We start from the raw sequence: 20,657 nt of genomic DNA on the forward strand, positions 1-20,657 counted from the left end.
TGCATCGGCAGGCGGACTCAACCACTGCGCCACCAGGGAAGCCCTAATTTACTTCTTGAGGCTAAGACACTAGGTAGGCACGGGGGTTGCAACTGAAATATCAAAAATCAGACTAAAAAAAAATCAGGCTCATGGACAGTAAGGAAAATAAATCAGTAACTAACATATTGTGCTCAACTAGACTGTCACATCTGAAGGTTAATTTAAGTAAAAGTAATTCTTCTTGATTGATGAATATGTCTATTTGCTGAATCTGACTTCATGGCATGGTTTAATTAAAGTAACTTTTCTTTTTCTTTTTTTTCTTGGCTCTGCCGTGTAGCTTGCAGGATCTTCGTTTCCAAACCAGCGATTGACCCCGGGCCCAGGCAGTGAAAGCATCGAGTCGTAACCACTGGACAGTCAGGTAAGTTCCTAAAGTAACTTTTCTTATCTGGTTTGATAGACACATATCTTATGCTATGCCAGGTGCGATGCTAAGCATTTAATATATATTATTTAATTCTCACAACAAACCTTAAAAACAAGAATTATCTCTGTTTATAAATGAGGATTGGAACCTACATCATGTAATCAGTATTACTGGTCTTAATGACTATTCTATTCTGCTTCTCACAATCAGTTACATTAAGGAGATCATGCTGTCCATATTTTCCACATGCTTCCCTCCCTGCTTGGAGCAATTTGTCCTCTATGGCTCAGTCTTCCTTCTCCTGCAGGAAGGACTTAGGGGGTTCTGTCTCATGCTCCTGTAATAGTTTTTACTTTCATCCATTCACACGTGTTTCTCCCCATTAGACTAAAAGATTCTAAAGGGCATAGTTCACATCTCACTCATTGTTGAATTCCCATAGCCCAGAAGAGTGCCAGATGAGTAACAGGTGTTCCATAAATGTTTGTTGAATGACTGAGTGACTGTTGAAGACTTATGGAAATGTAAAGGGTAAACAAAACACAGAAATTACTTTTTTGTTTTCCTCCTCATTTTGTACACGTGTTAGCTATTAATTATGAAGGCTTACTATGGAATTTTCTATGTGTTTAGCAGAAAAGAGACAGGTAAGAGAGAGAGCAGACATTGCTCTGTTGTTGGAGAAATAAATCCTCACTGTTACTTTATCATATGGGTTCTGATTACGGTTCTGAGAAGTGCAGGGATACAATGGGGTGACTGGGACAGCCCTCATCTCTCCAACTGTCTCATGCTGATGTGACTCTGTGATGGGCCCTCATGTTCCCCAGACACGGCAGATTCTGACCCCAGAAGTGGCTCCCCAGCCAAGACAGCAAGGCAGAAAGACCAGGGAGGTCCGTCAGAGACAGAGAGAGTCCTTAGATCCAACCACAGTGGAAACCTTGACGTTGATGAGATGATTCACTTGAGGACACAGTGAGCTGCTTTTATTAACAGGGTTACTGGAAAGCCAAGTGCACATCTCAGTTTATGCAAGCACTCTACTTAAGGAATTGAGGGTTTAATTCCAATAATACAGAGGGAAAAAATGAGTAGAAAACCACTGCCCGATTCCCTTCTGCTTGGAAACTAGTAAGACTCCTCTGAAGATCTGCAGGTTTATCCTTTAATCAGGAGGAAAGGGGACCCCTTGAAGATGCCCACGGGGGTGTAGGGGAGTAGAAAGGGAAAGAGATGTGGGAACTGGCACTTGGGAATGCCTTTTCTGTGGGGTTTGGAAGGACACCCCAAGGGAAAAGAGGGACCACACTGTTTGCTGTCTTTTTCCTTTAGGATCTGAGCAAACCACACAACGCTTAAAAGATGTTACAGTTTTGTTTGCTCATTGCTTACAGAGAAGGACAGGTATTTTAAACTACGTGATAAAGGTAATCAGACAGGGCTATTTTTAAAAACATGGTCTTTGCAAAGTGAGGTTGCCATGGGAATTCCTTACAGTTGTTCAAAGCCAGGGTAATTACTTGAGAAAATCTTGCCTAACATGTGCTTTTGTGTTTCCACGTTGCTTAATCAAACAACTCCACCTCCACCCCACCTGGCTTTTGTTGTCAGGTTTTCCCCTTAACTTGTGATGTCCAGGTTCCTGGGGACTCAGTGTTTTCCTTGGCAAGAGAAAAGTGAGTCCCTCTAGTATAGAGGGTGTCAGAAGTTTCTTCCTGACAGGTAGTCGTTAAGAGAAAACTTTTATTTTATTGCTCCTTTGTTCACATTATGAGAATCACCAAAAGCCAGCCTCTCTTTTTCTTTTGATTTCTTACTACTCTTTGGGGAAAACAGCCTCTGTTTGCAGGGGGCCAGGAGAGTTTCTTCACGCAGAGTGAAGGACCTTGCTGTCCACTTGATAATGACTCGTATTTCCAAAGGCAACTGGGATGTAATAGAAATTTGCAAGTGCTTCCCGAAAAATACTTTATCAGGGGAGCTAACGGTGGTGTGGTCTCTGTTCAGGATTTTTCTCGTGTGTTTGTGTATTTTTGTTTTTAAGTGGCTTTGGGGTTTCTTAAGAAAAATGAAAAAGGCTTGCCATATTTAAAAATACAGATACCAGACTGCTTTCTCCTCGATTCCTACTTCCCTTAAATCCTTACCACTGAAATTCATTGAGTGGAATTCTCTGTTTTGGGTTTCCCTGGCCCAAAGCCCTCAAGGATGACAGATCATTAGTATTTATAAAGAACGCCAGGAGCTCAAGCTGGAAACGGGATGGTGAAAGGAACTGTTAAGTCTACTTTCCTAGCAGCCTGAGGAAAGTCAAAGCTTTAAGAATGGGTGGCGGCATGGTAAGTCTTTTTTGCTGCTGCCCCAACAGGGTAGCTACTGCTGAGATGAAGAGAAACTATGTGCCCTATGTGCCCCTTTCCAGATGCTGAAGGCTGTAAAAAGATAAACAATATTGTTCTAACTGTAGTTTATCTACATATGGCCAATGAGCCTGACAGGGGATGAAGAGCAACTTAACCATGGCCGATCACCGTCCTTGTATAAGACCATGTATTGTGTGTTTGAATCAACTGACTTTATAGATGGGGGACGGCCCGCAGTCTCCAAGAAGTTCTAGTCCCTTTACAGCTGAGGGACTTGGATCCCGCCCCCAGGCGGGTTCATTATATTTTAGGGGATTATGAGAGAGACAAGTGTAAGATTACAGAATAAAGCTATAATTGTTATCTTACTTTCAGTTAGTTAAAAATAACTGTTAAATGAGAATATAAAAAGAAGCCACAAACATAGAAGGATGAAAAGTCCCCTTAGACACACACCCCCCATCCCACTCACCTGCTAAGAACCTTTTTATTTATTTTTTCTCACCAATTTCAAAATATTCTGTTCAGGAAATGTAAGAGACATCATCTTTTCCCTTTTAGAGAGAAAATTAAATTTCACAGACTAAGATTTTAATTTTGTATTTCCAGTGGGATATCGTTACTCGGGATTTAAAAAAACAAGTTGTGGATTTGCCGTGTTGGGCATCCATGATATCGACTCTTGGCACTCTTCCTGGAGAGGGCTGGGTGCAACCTGAGCCCAGACTGGGGCTTCACTGCACACCCTCTGGCTTAAAGTTCTGCCTTTGAAATAAATTTAGAAAATAAGCCATCTGTGTTCTCATGTGTAAAATGCAATTTCAGAATGATTGTCTGAAACCAGGCCATTATCCTCCCACTTGCTTATCCACTAACATAGAAACTTTTTGCTTCTATGCCTTGTGCACAGTATTGCACAAACATAACTATGGGGAAGGGACATGACAAGTTTAGTGACAATTCTTTTAGAAGAGTACAGTCTTCTGAAAGTCTTTAAGGAGAGGTAACAGTATTGCGTGCGTGTGCCCCTCTCCACACACATTTCATGATTTTTTCACTCAAACTTTAAAAGCAAAGGATGATCTCAGTTGAAATCAAATTAGTGGCCTGAAAGATTAAGCAGAACAAATATTTCAAAACACAGAAGAAAAAGAGAGATAACAATCATAAGAGAAAAGTAGGGGGAAAAAAGGAGCAGATGGAAAAGTAATAATTGAACAAATAATAAATGAAAATTTCTTATATTCTTAGTTGGCAAACTGAAAAGACTCCCCAGTTTGGGCAGTTCTGATGATAAAAGACATACAAAGTATATCCTGGTAAAGTTTTTGCACTCCAAGGAGATGTAGAAAGTCTTACAAGCTTCCCAAGAGAAACCAGAAAACCAACCAACTACCAAAGAAAAACCGAATTACTTTCACATGGAAAAAAAAAAATGACATTGGCATCAGACTTGTCATCTACAATCTTGGAATCTCTAAAACAGAGGAATAACATCTGTAGATAACTGAAAGAAAAGAAATAAATGAAAATTCTTGAGTGAGAAGAGACACACTACAAAGGAAATCATTATCATCATAATTGAGAAGAAAATCACTTAACTACAGCAGAGAAACAAGGAATCGGGGAGTGATAAAGGGCAGAAGTTCATTTCATTTGGGGAGGAGATGGGAGAAAAGGAGGAGGAGAGGAATAAGTAAAGGTCCTTTGCAAGGGTAATCTTTGGAGAATGGGGAGAAACAGAATCTTGGAGAATGAAGGAGCTGCTATTTTATTTTCACATGATAATAGAGAAATATGTATTTGATGATAAGCCATAGAAAAAAGGTGGCAACAATTTAAAGGATTAAAATAGAAACTAGGACTTTCAAAGAGAAATACTCGCAAGTGAATTAGATGCTTTTGCAAACAAACTCTAATGTGTAATCTCTTTCACAAACTCTGCTATTGATCTTTCATTTTCTAACTGTGGAATCTGGGGAAAAAAAATTCCCTATCTACTTTTCAAATGATAAAGACATAGGTAAATCAGAACATGAATAAGATAATGTGCCTAGAGATAATTCCTGCCACAGGCCTTAGTAAACTCAATAAATGACAGTTATTTGGACTAATTTTAGAGAAACTTGGCTCTGGTTAGTCTCCCTGGCATAATAACTGGAATAAGTAAGGTCTCCTGCAGAAAGTAATGTACAGGCCACCATTAAACCTGGGCTGAACTTTAGAGCTCAGAGCCCTTCCTTCTGCACTTGAGAAAATGCAGGTTTGGGGAGGCTTTTGATCTACTGGAAGTCACCTGGCTGCCACATGGCAGGGCTCAAAAGCTAACCTGTAGAAATGCAAATTTTAAATTAACAAATTTACAAATGTTAGGTTTAGTAATTTCTCCAACCACTAAAATTATTTTTTTCATTATTCTCCTGAGACATTAGATTTCAGGACCCCACCCAGTTACGTGGTTCTTTTCTCTAACACACAGGCTGAAGAAAAATCTGGTTATTTGAGACAGTGATTCTTACTTTTTGGTCAATGTACTTGTCCTCAATCGCAGACCGTTTGGAGTGATCACAGGATGAGGAAGAGGTAGATGGAAGGCTTCGTAAGAGGCAGCAGGTGTCCTGTTGCTGGCGATCAATAAACTGCTTCATGAAACTTTCCCTTTGCAAAAGAAGTACACATTATGTCAAGCATTATTAATGAAATGGAGCAAGGGATGGCATTTTGCAATGATGCATTTGCCCAAGCTAAGATAAAGCAGGGACAAAAGTTCACAGAAAATAGGACATGTCACACCAAGAGGTGTTTAGATTTAACTACACATATAATTTGCAAAATGGTGAATTCAGAGAAAAATTCCTGAATCTTCAGTTATTCCTGTTTTAAAAAACTCACGTCCCTGAAATTACTTTTAAGCAACAATATTCAGTAATTAATGGTATCTTTTGACTCCTATTGTGGTAATAAGATACTTTTTTTCCCCTCTAAGACTTGGAGGAATTAGTTCATCTCTCTGAACTTTCATTTATCATAAGAATCTTTTTAGAGATAATTTTACATTTAAAGACTCAAAATAACTCATAAGAAACTTACTTCATCTGATCTTTAAAGCATGGGGAGAATTCAGATAACATCTTTCCAATAATCACTAATCTTGAATCTAATTTACGGTTCTTTTATATATGTCATATTTTTCACATTAAAAAATTTTTTTAATCAGAATTGCAAATGTATTTTGATTTGAATTTTAAATATATGGCACCACATCCAGTCTCATGCTTTTATAACCTCCCCATAGAATTGTTTTAAAACTAGTTACATAAAAAATGTCATTTTTGATATTATTCTGGTTCTACTTGTAATTTTTGAGCTATAACTGGAAGAATTTCCTTTAATTATTAAAAATAAGCATTTTGAAGCATCTTCAATGCAATTGTTTAACTTGAGGGCAAAGTGGTAGAAAATCATATTAGTATGAGTGCAAAATGCCATGGTTCTTCTTTTAAAAAATGGAAGACAAATTATATTGCACCCAGACGTGGCATTCTAAACAAACGCTGTCACAGTAGTCTGGAAACCTGGCCAGTGGCAGTTTCTCCATTTCCTTGAAAATAAAAGGGCCTCAGAGGCAATTTTATCCTTACATGGCTGAGGGTCAGAGGCCAATGTCTACGTGCATCTTTGTAAGCTGGACCACCTGTGCCAGTTACCCGTGAAGTCAAATCCCCGAGGGGCCATCTCAGGGCGAAGCAGCGGTCAGCAGCCTTCTTGCCCAGGCTAACACACTTGACTCTGCTCTGGATGTATTGCTTAAAGGGGTCAACGGTTTTAAAACAGAGGAAGACAGAGTAGCAGTATGGATAATAACTTCAAAATAGAAAGACACCACACCCACATGAGTTTGAAAGGGCTGAATCAGATTTAAGATGAATGTTTTACGGTGTATTTGAGATATACAATTAAAGAAATACTTTAATACCTGATTTTAGGAACTGTAAAATCTGAAGGAAGCTTTGAGATTTTCACCATTTGTGGTCTGTTTGGAAATTTTTCAAAGATTCGAAGTCGCAAAGGGAGCTTTTCTTTGGTGTCTGCGTTTGCTTCACTTTGCTTTAACTAAAGAAAAGAATAGAAAGAAGGGGGGAATCTTTAGTAATATAAGTCACAGTCTATCAGAATTTTTGAATCAAAGGAACAATGAGTTATTACATGAAGAAACGGTAGATGGCAGTAAAGCCCTACCAAGTATATCTTGGTCTCCTGCCTTACTCTGAGTGTTCAAAGTCTGAGCACAGGGAAAACAAAAAGAAAACTAAACAAAAAACTAAACCAGAAAAAAAAAATTAGAAGAAAAATGTATGTTATTCCCAAACATAATCCCCTTTCCATACGAAACATATATTTTTTTTATCATTGACTGACTTATTATCACTAACATATTTAAACACCAAAATGTTTTATAAATATGTGTGTTAGAATTAGAAATCAAAAGAATGAAAAAAGAAATGAAAATCCTAAGTGGTGATATTTGAAAGGGGGAAAATGTCAAAGAAATCGATCATTTAGCCTAGCAGATTCATGAAAGAATAGCTCAAAGAGAAACACCACATTTGGTACATAAAGCAAAAGTTCTCTATGTAGTTGTAAAGATGCTTGGGAATTATTCAATTACGTGCCATGAAATATCTGGGAATTGACAAGCAAATGGTTTTATTATTTATCTGTTTGTTTATTTCTATAAGTTTGTTTTTATATTTTTACAGTTTAGGTTTCACAGAAGCTGCGGCTTTACATCACAAATGCTGAGCTAAGAGGTCAAAGAGTACTTTAGTTCAGGCAGTCTTTCTTTGTGGGGTTATGGAAGCACGTTTCAAAAGGTACCAGCTTCTTACCCCCTATGGGGTATATGCTTTTTTTTTTTTTTGAAAAATATTGGATATATATTTCTTGATTTATAAAAAGTGTTCACAAACTAATTTTGGAAAAGACAAATTCACAAAATTATACAACTGCTTCAAAATTAATGAAAAGATGCTCAAACACAAATACTTATAGGTACTATAAACACACAAATAAAATTATTACTTTTGCATATCAGACTATCAAAAGTTAAAAAATGTGAGGTTATGGGGAAATGGGAATTTTTGTTAATATAAAATGGTACAACTTTTTCAGAAGGCAATGTGATAATATGCTTTAAAATGTTAAAGATGTGTCTACTTTGATCCAGCAATATCATTTTTGAGACTTTATCTTAAGGAAATATTTGAACAAACGGGCAAAGACATAAATACATGGCAGGGACTTCACTGGCAGTCCAGTGGTTAAGACTTTGCCTTCCAAAGCAGGCGTTATGGGTTCGATCCTTGGTCAGGGAGCTAAGATCCCACATGTCTCGTGGCCAAAAAACCAAAACATAAAAACAAAAGCAATATTGTAACAAATTCAACAAAGACTTTAAAAATGGTCCACATAAAAAAAATCTTAAAAAAAAAAAAGTACATGGCAGTTCAATGCTACTCTGTCAGTAATATTGAAAAAATTAGAAATAAACTAATAAACTAAACACTTATCCCCAGTAAGGACTGGCAAAATAAATTATGGTACATTCATGCAAAAAGACTCTATGAAGCTCTTATAATGGATGACATAGATCTATAAATCTTAAATCTTATAAATCTTATAATCTGTGTGTGTGTATATGTGTCCTTAAAAAGTAGATAATATAAAAGAGTACATATTATGAGACCTCATCATTTATATATAACAAATCTGGAAGGATATATTCCAACTGGTAATAGTGGTTATTTCTAGCGGTAAAGAAGCAGAATTATGAAATTAGTTTTCTCTGGTTTGCTCAAATTACTTAAAATTAACATATATTAGCATATATTATAAGAATACATATTAAAGATATTTCCACAGCATTAGTTCCATGATTACCTCGTTAGTTATCGGAAAGTTGCAATTTACAGAGATGATACATATCTTTAAAGACTTACTTGAGGCATAAAGTACATTAGCTTATTTTATTAAAATAATATTTTAAAATATTAAAATAACCAATGTTATTTTAGTTAAAAACAAAACTTTAAATATTTATTATTCTTGGAACTGGTCAACGCATTTCTATTACAGTATGACAAAATATCCCCTAAATATCATGACAAGGGGGTAGATGCTTTTACTTTATTTTGTTAAATTAATTTTTATTGGAGTAGAGCTGTTTTACAACATTGTGTTAGTTTCTGCTGTACAGCAAAGTGAATCAGTTATACGTAAACATATATCTCCTCTTTTTCGGATTTCCTTCCCATTTAGATCACCATAGAGCACTGAGTAGAGTTCCCTGTGCTATACAGTCTGTTCTCATTAGTTATCTATTTTATACATTGTAGTGTATACATGTCAACCCCAATCTCCCAATTCATCCCCCCTCTTCCCTCCCGCCCGGTATCCATACATTTGTTCTCTACATCTGTGTCTCTATTTCTTATGCTTTTACTTTATAATGACAATCTGTCCTGGATTTGTGGAAAGGTGAGCATGAGAGGCCAAGGAAGCTTTTATAATGAGAAGAGAGGTGGCAGCTCTTCCCTCCTACCATGTGGGATATTCAAAATGGCCAGAGAGAACGCAAGCATTTTGGGGGAACATCCCAAGTTCAATACAACATATGGCTCAGTTGTCCAACTGGTTGTGAGCCCATAGTGAGATTCTACGTCCTGATTCCTAGTTCAGGAAACTTGCCTTTTTTTCTTACTCCACTACAGAAACTGTTCTTCCATTTTGGTTTTATATAATATGAACATTTACCTTAGCCATTTGTATATCTTATATAGCTTTGTGAGTCATCTTTGACTTTCTGTCTTTGGTGGTATCTCATTTAGGGAAGGGGCCACCATTGTTCACCACCTTCCTCCCCTCTCCCCCTGAGAGGAACACTGACCACGGCGCATTCTCAATAATTTGATGGTTATGATGACAACAGTGCTAAAGAATTAGCTCCCAAAGGCACAGTACAAAAACTGTGAGCATTTCCAGGAGATGTAGGCAATTAGAAAAATGGCTCCACATATAAAGAGATTCATGAGGAAGAGACTTCTTTTCCAAAAGTTTATTGCCACAACTAGTAGAAAAATATTTGTAGTGGTAAGTAGAGCACACAGGGGGGAAAAAAAGCAGTTAATATGTTGTCAGACCAAAGAGAAAGGCAATTATAAAGGGCCAAAGACAGGCTGAGAAGACAGAGCATAAATAAAGTATTTAATTCATGCGTCTGCTGACTCATTTATTGATACACCGATGCAGTCACTTATAAATCAAATCCCACAGGCCAGGACTTAGCAGGTTCTGTGCTAGGTTCTGGGGATATAAAAATAACTGAGGCACAGTATTTGCCCTCACCGAACCCACATTATAATGGATAGTTATATAAACAGATAATGACAATAAAATGTAATAGCTATTCTAGCTGAGATATAAACAAAGTGATGTGAACACAAGGTGAATAGCAAAGAGAGAAATTAGAAAAAAAAAGGAGGAGGAGGTGCCGCTTCTCCTTCCAGAGACTTCTTGGGCAGTGGAATTGCTACACATGATTATATGAGTCAACACTGGGGCTGTAGGCCTGCCGGGACTGGTATGTATATTTTATGAGAATTAAATGTCTTCAAAGAGACACAAGGGCAGATGGTATATTGATCAGGACAATGCCATCCAAACAAAAACACGGAGCTCTTTCCTAAAAACTGCTCAGGTGGCCCATTCTCTGGATCCCCACCGTGCTTCCCTGGTCAGAGACATCCCCTGGCTCATACCCTCCCTCCCACGGTCTCGTCATCTGGTTTGGCTCCTTCAAATCTATCCCGCATCTGGGTCAGAGTAATCTTCTCACTTTTTGGCTTAAACCCTTCAGTGGGGGTCCACTGCTCCTGAACAAAACCATCAACCTTTAGGTTGTAACACCCAATTCTGTGTTACCTGTTCCTACCTGTCCAGCCTCACCTGGCCCTGTGCCCACACCATGTTCCAGTCATGCCCGCCTCTTTCAGTTCTTCGCAAGTGTCCAGGCCTCTGCCCCAGAGCCTTTGTTGCCCTGGTCCCTCTGCTGGGAGCTCCTCTCCTCCCCTTTCTCTCTTGTTCTTCATGAACTTCCACTTGCTTTTCTGATTTCAGTTCCACCAGAAATGCCTCCGAGAAGCTTCCTCTCATCAACAAGGTCTTCCTCTCACAAGCTCACAGCATATTGGGCTGAACCAAATGAAGTCGCCATGTTCGTGTAGGTCAAAGCAGTCAAAACGGGCAATTTCTTATGGTTCAACCTAACACTCACTGTACTACGTTCCTAGGACTGTTGTTAACAAATCATTATAAGATCAGTAGCTTAAAACACAAAAATTGATTCTCTTGGTGTTCTAGAGGCCAGAAGTGCTAAATCAGGGTACCAGCAACGCCACGTTCTCTCTGAAAGCGCTAGGGAAAAAATCCTTCCTTCACTCTTCCCAGCTTCTCAGCAGTCTTTGTTGTTCCTTGGTCTCTGTCATTGCTTAGCCCTCTTCCCTGTGTGTTTCTCTGTCTCTCTATCTGAATCTCCCTCTCCTTTCTCTTACAAAGACACCAATCATTGAAATTAGGGCTTGGCCTAAAGCAATATGATCTTAACTGATGACATTTGCGAAAATCTAATTTCCAAATAAGGTCCCATTCTGAGGTTTCTGGTAGACATCGATTTTGGGGGCACACTATGAAACCCACTACATAGAGCATTATTTGAACTTATAGTGTATGACCTGAAACTCTATATCTGTTCTTCCTGAGACTGTAAACTCTTGGAGCACAGGGATCGTGTGGGAATTTTTCACTATTCCGTATCCGGGGCCTGTCACAATATTTGACACAAAGTAAGTTAAACAAATATTTGTGGAATAAGTAATTAGATAGATCAGATGGCAGAACTAAACTCTCCAGCAGATAACTGGGAAATAAAAGAAAGGATTTTAGGTATATTCTAAAGGATGGAGAGACAAGCAGAAAATATCTTTCCCAGTTGAATAAATTTGTTGGTGTGAAATATCGGTGTCCCTAGATTCACAGAATAGAATAAAATTATACTCTGTGACATTTAACCTGAACGTATTTAACCTGAACGTATGTTACCAGTATTAAAAAATAATCCCCATGCCTATATGTTTTTAAAATGGAACTCATCTCATTCTAACTTGTATTAGAGTTATACTCCCCAAAGCTTGTAAGCTCCTTAAGGGCAAGATTCCACTTTTAATTTACTTTTATCGCACCTTTTAGAGAGTAGAAATATAATAACTGTTTGTGACTAAATGGATCTGAACTCAGCATGAGTTGAATCATTGCACCTTAAAACTGCAAAGAGCAGGTGAGAAGCTCTTTCGATGGCTCAGAAGGTTCTTCAGGATCCTGCAAGCCATCCTCTTGACTATCAGGCATTGCTGCCCCGTAAATGTGCCCAATGGGGTAATTAAAATAGAGAAAGGTGAGTGGCCGCTGGAATGGCAGATACGTCCACTTTCACTGCTGAGGCACTGACGCGAATCTTCTACCTGAGGGAAGGGGCCTCTTTCCGAACACCAGCGCTCTTTCGGTTGTTCCCAGATAAGCAGCATCAATGAGGGATGAACATACACACACTCATCGGCCGGGCAAATCCTCTCCTGGGTGTATATCTCCTGGACACGTGTGCACGCCCAGCACAACTACACCCTCCCAAGCCCACAGCAGTGCTACCTGTACGAGTCCCAAACTTAAACTCTTCAAGTGCCCATCAGCCCCTGACTGGAAGAGCAAATTGTGGTCCATTGAAACATCTGAGTCAACGAACAACATACAAGCACAAAACTTGGGTGAATTTCCCAATAGAACAGTGAGTAAAGGAAGCCAGACAAGACAAAAGAGCACAGACTGAATGATTCCATTTATATCAAGTTAAAACACAGACAGCACTAGCCTATCTGCTTGGTCCCAGGAGAGCGTTTACCCTGGGGTGAGGGGGACGCATGATGACTGGACAGGTGTACGGGGAGGGGCTTCTAAGGTACAGTCAATATTTCTTGAGCTGGGCACTGGGGGGGGGTTCAGTTTGTAAAAATTCAGCAAAATGCCTCTTTCTATAAGTATATTATAGTTTAGTAAAAAGTTTTCTTCTTTTTTTAAGGGCAGATGATGCATTTGAGCACAATCATTTAATTCTTACTTCACTGCTATTAACCTCCATAACCTTCACCATTGCTTCTTCCCCAGCCCATGATCATGACTGAGCTACAAAAAGAGAAGAAAAGAAGCAAGTGCAAGATGGGATTAGAGAGTGTGTGTGTCGAGGGGCTGAGCAGTGGAAGGGGATCAGGAAGCCAGGATAAACGGAAGTACTTCATGGTATTTTGAAGCCACTATAAAGTTTCTTTAATATGTGATAAAATGGTATTCTAGCTTTTATCCAAATTCTTTCCCCTTCTGCATGTAAGCACAGATTTTCCAAGATTAAATTTACTTTGATGCAAGTGAGGGAATAACATGGATTATACTGGATATACTGGATAATAATTTAAGATCATTATACTGTATCACAAAAGCTGACCTACTAACATATAGTAATTGTAATCGTAAATTTCCACTTAAAACTTATTTCAAAGGTTATGATTCTTGAATGGAAGAAAAGTAGCACAGAGAATCCCAAGATTTTATTCTCTTTATTGAAAAACCTAATGTAAAGAACAGTTCAAAGGAAGGAGGAGGCTTCAACTGAGCGTGAAGTCTGGCTGTAGCATATAGATCAGATGATAGCTTTGCAACTGACTCACATGGTTTAAAAAAAAAAATTTGCAAAAAGGAAATTAGAATCAAAGGAAAAAATTTCAAACTTGAGCTTTAAAAAATATAAATCATCTCAGCTCAGTGCTATTCTATGGCTCAGCATCTGTCTTGCTGAGATATCATTACACATTGGGTGGCTGAAAGGCTTTTCCTTTACTTGTGCTTCTCAAGAGAGTTGGGAGTAATTGGTCTGCACGACACACACCCCGTTCTGCCTCATTGCTTAAATCTGCCATATTTCAGCCTGGGCTTTCTGCTGTTAAAATATTCAAGCATTATTCAGTTTCAGTTCCGTTCTGAATGCTGCAACAAATAACTGAATTGAAGGATTACCTTAAATAAATTTTTTGGGTAATTTTTGGTGTGATTTTCTAAAAGAAAACAATTTAAAAAGCATTCAGATTTGGGAAAGATTCTCATTTTAAAATCTAGTCCATTCTGGCTTGGAAAATGTGCAGAGATCTGTGGGTTAATGTAACTGAAGAGTGGTTTTTGACTCTTCCACATATGAAAAAGGACCACATTCCGTTTAACCCGGAGAAGGGAGTTCCTCAGTGTTATCTGAGTCAATTAAGGCTGAATTCTCTTTGCTTCTTTTGGTTTTTTGTTTTTAGTTTTTTTGTCTGCCTTTGGTCTTCGTTGCTGCGTGCGGGGGCTACTCTTCGTTGCCGTGTGCGGGCTTCTCACTGCAGTGGCTTCTCTAGTTGCGGAGCACAGGCTCTAGGCGCGTGGGCTTCAGTAGTTGTGGTACGCAGGCTCAGTAGTTGTGGCGCACGGGCTTAGTTGCTCCGTGGCATGTGGGATCTTCCTGGACCAGGGATCTAACCCGTGTCCCCTGCATTAGCAGGCAGATTCTTAACCACTGTGCCACCAGGGAAGTCCCATATCTTTGCTTCTTTACATAATGGCTTTTGCTGGTTTTTCTAGATCTGTACATGACTCAGTAATTCAGAATGGAGACTTTCTAAAGCATAAGCTACTACTTTTCAAGGAAGTTTCTCTTGCTATTTTGCACCTGTGATTCTACAACCCGAGCTGCAGATGACCTATCTGGAGTAATGATCAAACATGCTGGTTTTTATTAATATCTCTATGTTACTATAAAACCTTGACATACAAATATGTACAAGGGATACTTCTCACTAGCCTATTGAATCCAATAAAGAGTTTCTTGGAGGGGAGAACCTTTCCTTTTTCCTCTGTGCAAATGTCCCTTAGCTACATAATTGCATGTGAGACAGCAATACTGTGCACTTTAAAAATGTTTTCTTTAAAAAGTGTTGAAGTCGTCAGGTCATTAGTTAAGGTCAGTGTCAGGCTGTTAGTTAGGGTCAGGGTCAGGGCAGTAGGGCCAAAAAGGAGGAAAAAAGTGTTTAAGTCACTGTTTTTTCCTTCTTTTACAAAAATCTTCAATAAACCCTGTACCTTCCAACTTCAAATTGGAGTTTTCTGGATGTAAATTGGAGGGCTCATTTCTTGGTTTGCATCTGGGCCATAAAAGCTACATTTATTTGTGACAGCTGGCACCCCAAAATGTTCAAGGTAATTTCATAACTTCAGCTGATCAGTGGCATTTCCTCTTCCACCTCTCTCAAGAAATCAGAGCTGTTACTCATTCCCCCTTACAGCCTGACCCCAAAGAAAGTGGGGAGAGGAGGTGTTCTTGGAGGAGGTGGGAATTAAGTGGCTGTTCTTTGCCTCCTGGTTTGGGAGGCCAGCAGCACAGATGCATTTACACCATCTTATGACATCCCTAAGCTGTACAGGCAATGTTCACTTTCATGCTCTTGTTACAACACTGAACCTAAGACCTTACAGGTTTTCAATGTCCTGCAGAAGGTTCTTTGGGCAGTAATGTAGGTACTATCTGCAACAAACCTAAGCTAGCAGAAAATGTTAACAAGACAGTAAAAGAAAGAAAACTATTAAAAAACCAGAATACCAAATGATGTTGAATGGTTGTTTTTCTTTACATTATTGTCCCTTAAAATCCCACTAATGGAATGAACGGTTTCCTTGAGATAGTAGTAATGAATACAGTTTGCTTTTGCATGTTTTTTCCTCTAGGTCCAAACACCTCTATTTTACATCGTATCTGTCTTGCGTTATTCAACCGAGACACAGTTGTTTCCATTAGGGAATTTACTGAGTCATAGAAACATTTTTTTTTTTTTTTGCGGTACGCAGGCCTCTCACTGTTGTGGCCTCTCCCATTGAGGAGCACAGGCTCCGGACGCGCAGGCTCAGCGGCCATGGCTCACGGGCCCAGCCGCTCCGCGGCATGTGGGATCTTCCCGGACCGGGGCACGAACCCGTGTCCCCTGCATCGACAGGCGGCCTCTCAACCACTGCGCCACCAGGGAAGCCCCTACTTCTGCAATTTTGCACCTGCTATTTCTTTTATATGGAATGCATTTTCCCACCTTCCTAATAAAATTTGATTCATTATTTTTAGACATATCTTCTCGACCTGGCTCCAACCTGAGTTAAGCACGTCTTCCCCCAGGCTCCCTGGGTCTTTGACCCTAGTGCTCAGGGCTTTGCACTATAACTTCTTAATTCTGTGTATCTCTCCCCTACTAAGCTGACAATTTTTAATTAAGGGCGGGACTCTCTGTGGCCCCATGCCTCACTGTATATTTTTACCCAAGAGACAAGGATAACACAATGGTGACGAGATGAAGAACAAAAAAAGGTAGCATCAAGGGTGTCCCACAAACAGGCTGAAGTGACCGATTTGTGGTATTTCTCATCACTTGGTTACCCTTTCCTTAGGCTCTTTACAACGTGCAATCAGCCATATGAACCAGCACAAATGACTTCCAATTTCAGATGAATTGTGTTACTAAGATGAAGAGAAATGACAAGCCACATCAGATTTTCTATCAGAAACAAAACCATAAAAAACCATTTTGTTCCTGATGAAGTCTATGCTTCCAACTTTATAAGATTAAAAGAAAAATCGTAACTGACTATAAATTCTATACAACATATCTATGGTATAAAGCTTCACAAACATATGAGTCTTTGAACAGGGCAACAGAGCAGCCAATTTATGTCTCTATATAGTGTTATTAGAGTTTACCATAGAAAATTCTTAGCCTGTTTAAAAAAAAAAAAACAACCTCTTTATTTTGAAATAATTTTAAATGTACATAATAGTTGCAAAGATAGTACAGAGAGTTCCTGTACACCCTTGACCCAGCTTTTTCTTATGTTAGTATCTTACATAACCATAGGACATTGATCAAAACCAAAAAATTAACCTTGGTCAAATACTTTGAACCAAAATGCAGAACTGGTTAGGAATTCCCCAGATTTTGCAGGAATGTCTTTTTTTCTGTTTCAGAATCCCATCCAGGATTATACTTAAGTCTCATCTTGTGTTTTACCTGCCTCAACTCTAGAATCAGTCATTTCTCCAAAGAATATTGATTTGTTTTATTGGAGAATGGTTTTTAGAAACGAAAATTTTAGGACTGGGCTTTCTTGATGTTACTGGCATGTCACTGCTTCTAGCCTCGCCCAGAGGAAAGACCTAGGAAATATATGTATGTATATGAGCCCTTGTATACACACATATCTATATTTAGTATCTACTTACTATGTTTGTATCTTATGTAACCATAGAGCTGTATATATGTATCCACCCTTGTATCCATGTATCTATCTACGTGTATCTATGTCTGTATATCTACTGATGTATCTATGTATCTATATATCTATTTATGCATCTATGTATCTATCTATCTTACAATAACTGAGTTCATACTGATACTCCTATTCCAATTGCCAGAGGGTTCATTCTGGCATCTTCCCTTTGCTTATCTGTAACTTCTTTCTCTGACTGTGTGAAATCTGGCTCTCATTATCTCCATAAGTTTATTTGTTCCACCTTAGTTTACAGATAACTAGTGTCAGTGATGGTATTTACTATAAAGTAAATCCCACACTTTAAATCGGAGGTTTGGAAGACACATATTTTGTACTGGAGTCTTCACATTGGGGTCTTGAACTCCCACCCATGCTCTGTCCTCTTAAGTAGTTCCTTCTCAGGCAACCATCATGCACTTTCCAAGTATCATTCCTGAGTATGCCTGTGGTAGATTGTACAGTTGTTCAATTTTGCATACTTTGAGGGCAAAGGGCTTATTAGATGCACTATGAAAATTCACATTAACATACTTTATGCAAAACATGGAAATAGGGATAACATCAAATAACATACATATACATTTCTCATTTCTTAGTAACAATCTAAGTCATTCTTTTAATATCAGAGTAAAAAATACTCAATCGTCATATGGCTGTGAGTGAGGATGCCAGCCACACCCTGTCTCCCACTGTGACTCTTACTGAGCAACGGTAGCGGGTAGAATGTAAGGAAAGGCCGACAATGAAACCATCAACCTTCAGTTATGAATAAAGAAAAAGACTGGTTGCCCTTCTTAGATAAGTTCCATAGCTTTCTGGCCACCTTTGGTTATAAAAACATCAGTCCAGGGCAATCCAGTCTCATATGTGATTCAAGCCTTGCTCCCCTACCCCACCCCAGCCTCACAAGTATGACTTCCTTTCTAGAACTGGGAAGGGGACCTGGTCTCTTCTTTCACATCTCCTTCTTTGGGGTCTAGCTCCTCCAGAGCAGAGGCCAGGGTGGAGAGTTAGGAGAAGAAAGGACTGTCTTAGGAAACCAGCCACATTTCAGGGGAGCCCACTTTGTGGTTTGGTCTGGATCTACCCATCAGTTCAAAGCTGATGGCTTTCTGTATGGCTGACCAGCATTGAGAGGCAGAGATACAAAATTCCAGCCTAAAAGGAATGATGTTGACTAGCTGGACCAATCAGATTCTTCTCCCATTGGGAGGCTGAACTTGAGACAGAAAAAGTGTTGATTATTTGTAACAGAACAAACATTTACATGGGACAAAAACAAAGATGGATTATGTGTGTTTCCCTAAGGCAAAGCACCAGCATCATTAAGCACTAGCATCATTATTTTCCCTTAAGGCTGCGGTATCTCCTTTCCCCCCACCCTATACAATCTCATCCAGATTTGCAACTTCCACTAGTACAGAGCACGTCACTAGGACTGAAGAATCAAAGAGGGCAGACATTTCTGTCTGTTGTTTTTCCTGACTTACCCCTTGGGCCTAGAACACTGCCTGGCACATGGCAGGCACTGGATAAACAACTGAGAATGATATGGAACGTCCATATTTGTATCTCTAGCCAGCCAGCCCTTGCTCCTAGACTCTAAACCTACACATGCAACCAAGTATTAGGTGTCTCTGCTGAGTCTCAAACCCATCACAAACTCAACATATCCAAGACCGAGTGATGATCTTTTCCCACAACTAAAGTTCTGTGCTAATGTTTCCCGGTTCTGTGAATGGTATCATCATCCATCCAAGGAGATGAACCTGAAACCAGGAGTCATCCTTGAGACTCTCATTTATGTCCTTAAATCTAAACATTCACCAAGTCCCTGCTGATTTCGCTTCCCAAACAGCTCTCCCATTCACACTGCCTCCCATCGTAAAAGCCTGCAGTGGCTTCCTATTGTTCTGGGGGCAAAGGGAAAAGTTCTTTTTTTCTTGGCCATGCCACGTGGCATGTGGGACCTTAGTTCCCTGACCAGGGATTGAACCCGCACCCCTGCATTGGAAGTGTAGACTCTTAACCACTGGACCGCCAGGGAAGTCCCCAAGGGAAAAGTTCTTGGCATGTTTCTCAAGGTGCTGCATGGTCTATGCCCCACTTACTTTTCTATACTCACCTTACACCACTTTTTTCTGGGGTCATGCTGAACATGTTTCTTTCTCTCTGGAATGCTCTCCCCTCCCTTTCCCTATCAACACCCCCCATGAAGTTCACGGCTGCCCCTCCTTCAAAACTCAGCCCAAGTGTCTCTTTCTCCTTCGTCACTTCCCTGACCCCCATCTGGGTCAAGGTCTTCTAACTCCTCACTCAAATGCCGTTCTTTTCTGCAGAAAGTTCATCTCACATTATAAATATTTATTCACTGCTCTGATTATTTGACTGATGTCCCACTCCTCCATTAGACCCTAAGCTCCATGAGAGCAGAAAATTTAACTGTTTATTCTTATCTCCTTAATGCCTGGCCCAGTGTTTTGCACACAGTAGGGACTCAAAGATTGAAGGAATTGAATGAACAAGCAGATAGCAGAAACGTTTTGGGTGGAATAGACAAGTACGTGGGCTTCTCAGAACAAAGAACAGATGGGCTGCTGAAACCTGAGTCCCAAAGGAATCAAAGCAATGGCAACACCTCATGTTGCGTGTATGGGCACACAGAGGACAAAATTCACTACCTCACTCCTGAAACATGTCTAAATGCAGCTACCAAAGAGCCTGTTTGCAATTCAGTGACTGCAAGACACTGCAGAAAACTGAAAACCAATTGTCACGTTTTTTTCTTAGAACCATAACCATCTAGTTTCCCATTGCCTGTGAAAGGATCTGAGAAAAAATAGCGCTGTTGGTGTTTAAAATTTTTGTTCTCGTGATTAAAGAAAGCAAAGTGAGATAGTGTCTCCATGGCTGGGCAGGGGTCTGAGGACCGGGTATGCTGAAGAGTAACCCTCTTGCCTGGTTTGTACACATTTTCCCTCCAAACCTCACTTAAAAAAAAAAAAATCGTAATAATGTCAAGAGCGATCCGATTTTGTAAGAATGCCTTTCTCATTAAAGATACTTCAGAATTTAAGAGAAAAAAAAATTGAGAGGTTATCTTGTAGAGTGCTGTGATAAACTGTAATAAAAGTAATTCTGAATTAGCACAATTGACACAGCCGACAACTCATCAATGTAAACTTGAACAGTCTTAGGCCCGTCATTTTATGTTTGTTCAATGTCAAGAGAGACTTGAGCTGCCTTATTAACCGTCCTGAGTGCCAGGGGATGAGGCAAAGAGCAAGGTTTCTGAAAACAACAGCCTCTAAAAGTGATCTGGTTTGGGTCAATCACACATAGAATGAAATTTTGGAAGGGCTTAGAGAAACCCTTCTTCCAAG

General features: G+C 39.4%; 1 protein-coding gene across 5 annotated transcripts in view; it reads right to left on the reverse strand.

Moving 5' to 3' along the window:
• NALCN (sodium leak channel, non-selective) overlaps positions 1-20,657 on the reverse strand; it is a 293,846-nt gene that overhangs the window by 77,286 nt on the left and 195,903 nt on the right. For all 5 annotated transcript variants that reach the window (XM_079902779.1, XM_079902778.1, XM_079902780.1 and 2 more), the window contains 2 exons: positions 6,755-6,891; positions 5,298-5,436 (listed from right to left, as the gene is read on the reverse strand). In XM_079902779.1, coding sequence (XP_079758905.1) covers positions 5,298-5,436; positions 6,755-6,891 — 276 coding nt within the window. The remainder of the gene's footprint in view (positions 1-5,297; positions 5,437-6,754; positions 6,892-20,657) is intronic.

Source organism: Stenella coeruleoalba, assembly GCF_951394435.1.
Source record: "Stenella coeruleoalba genome assembly, chromosome: 18".
Lineage (NCBI taxonomy): Eukaryota > Metazoa > Chordata > Mammalia > Artiodactyla > Delphinidae > Stenella > Stenella coeruleoalba.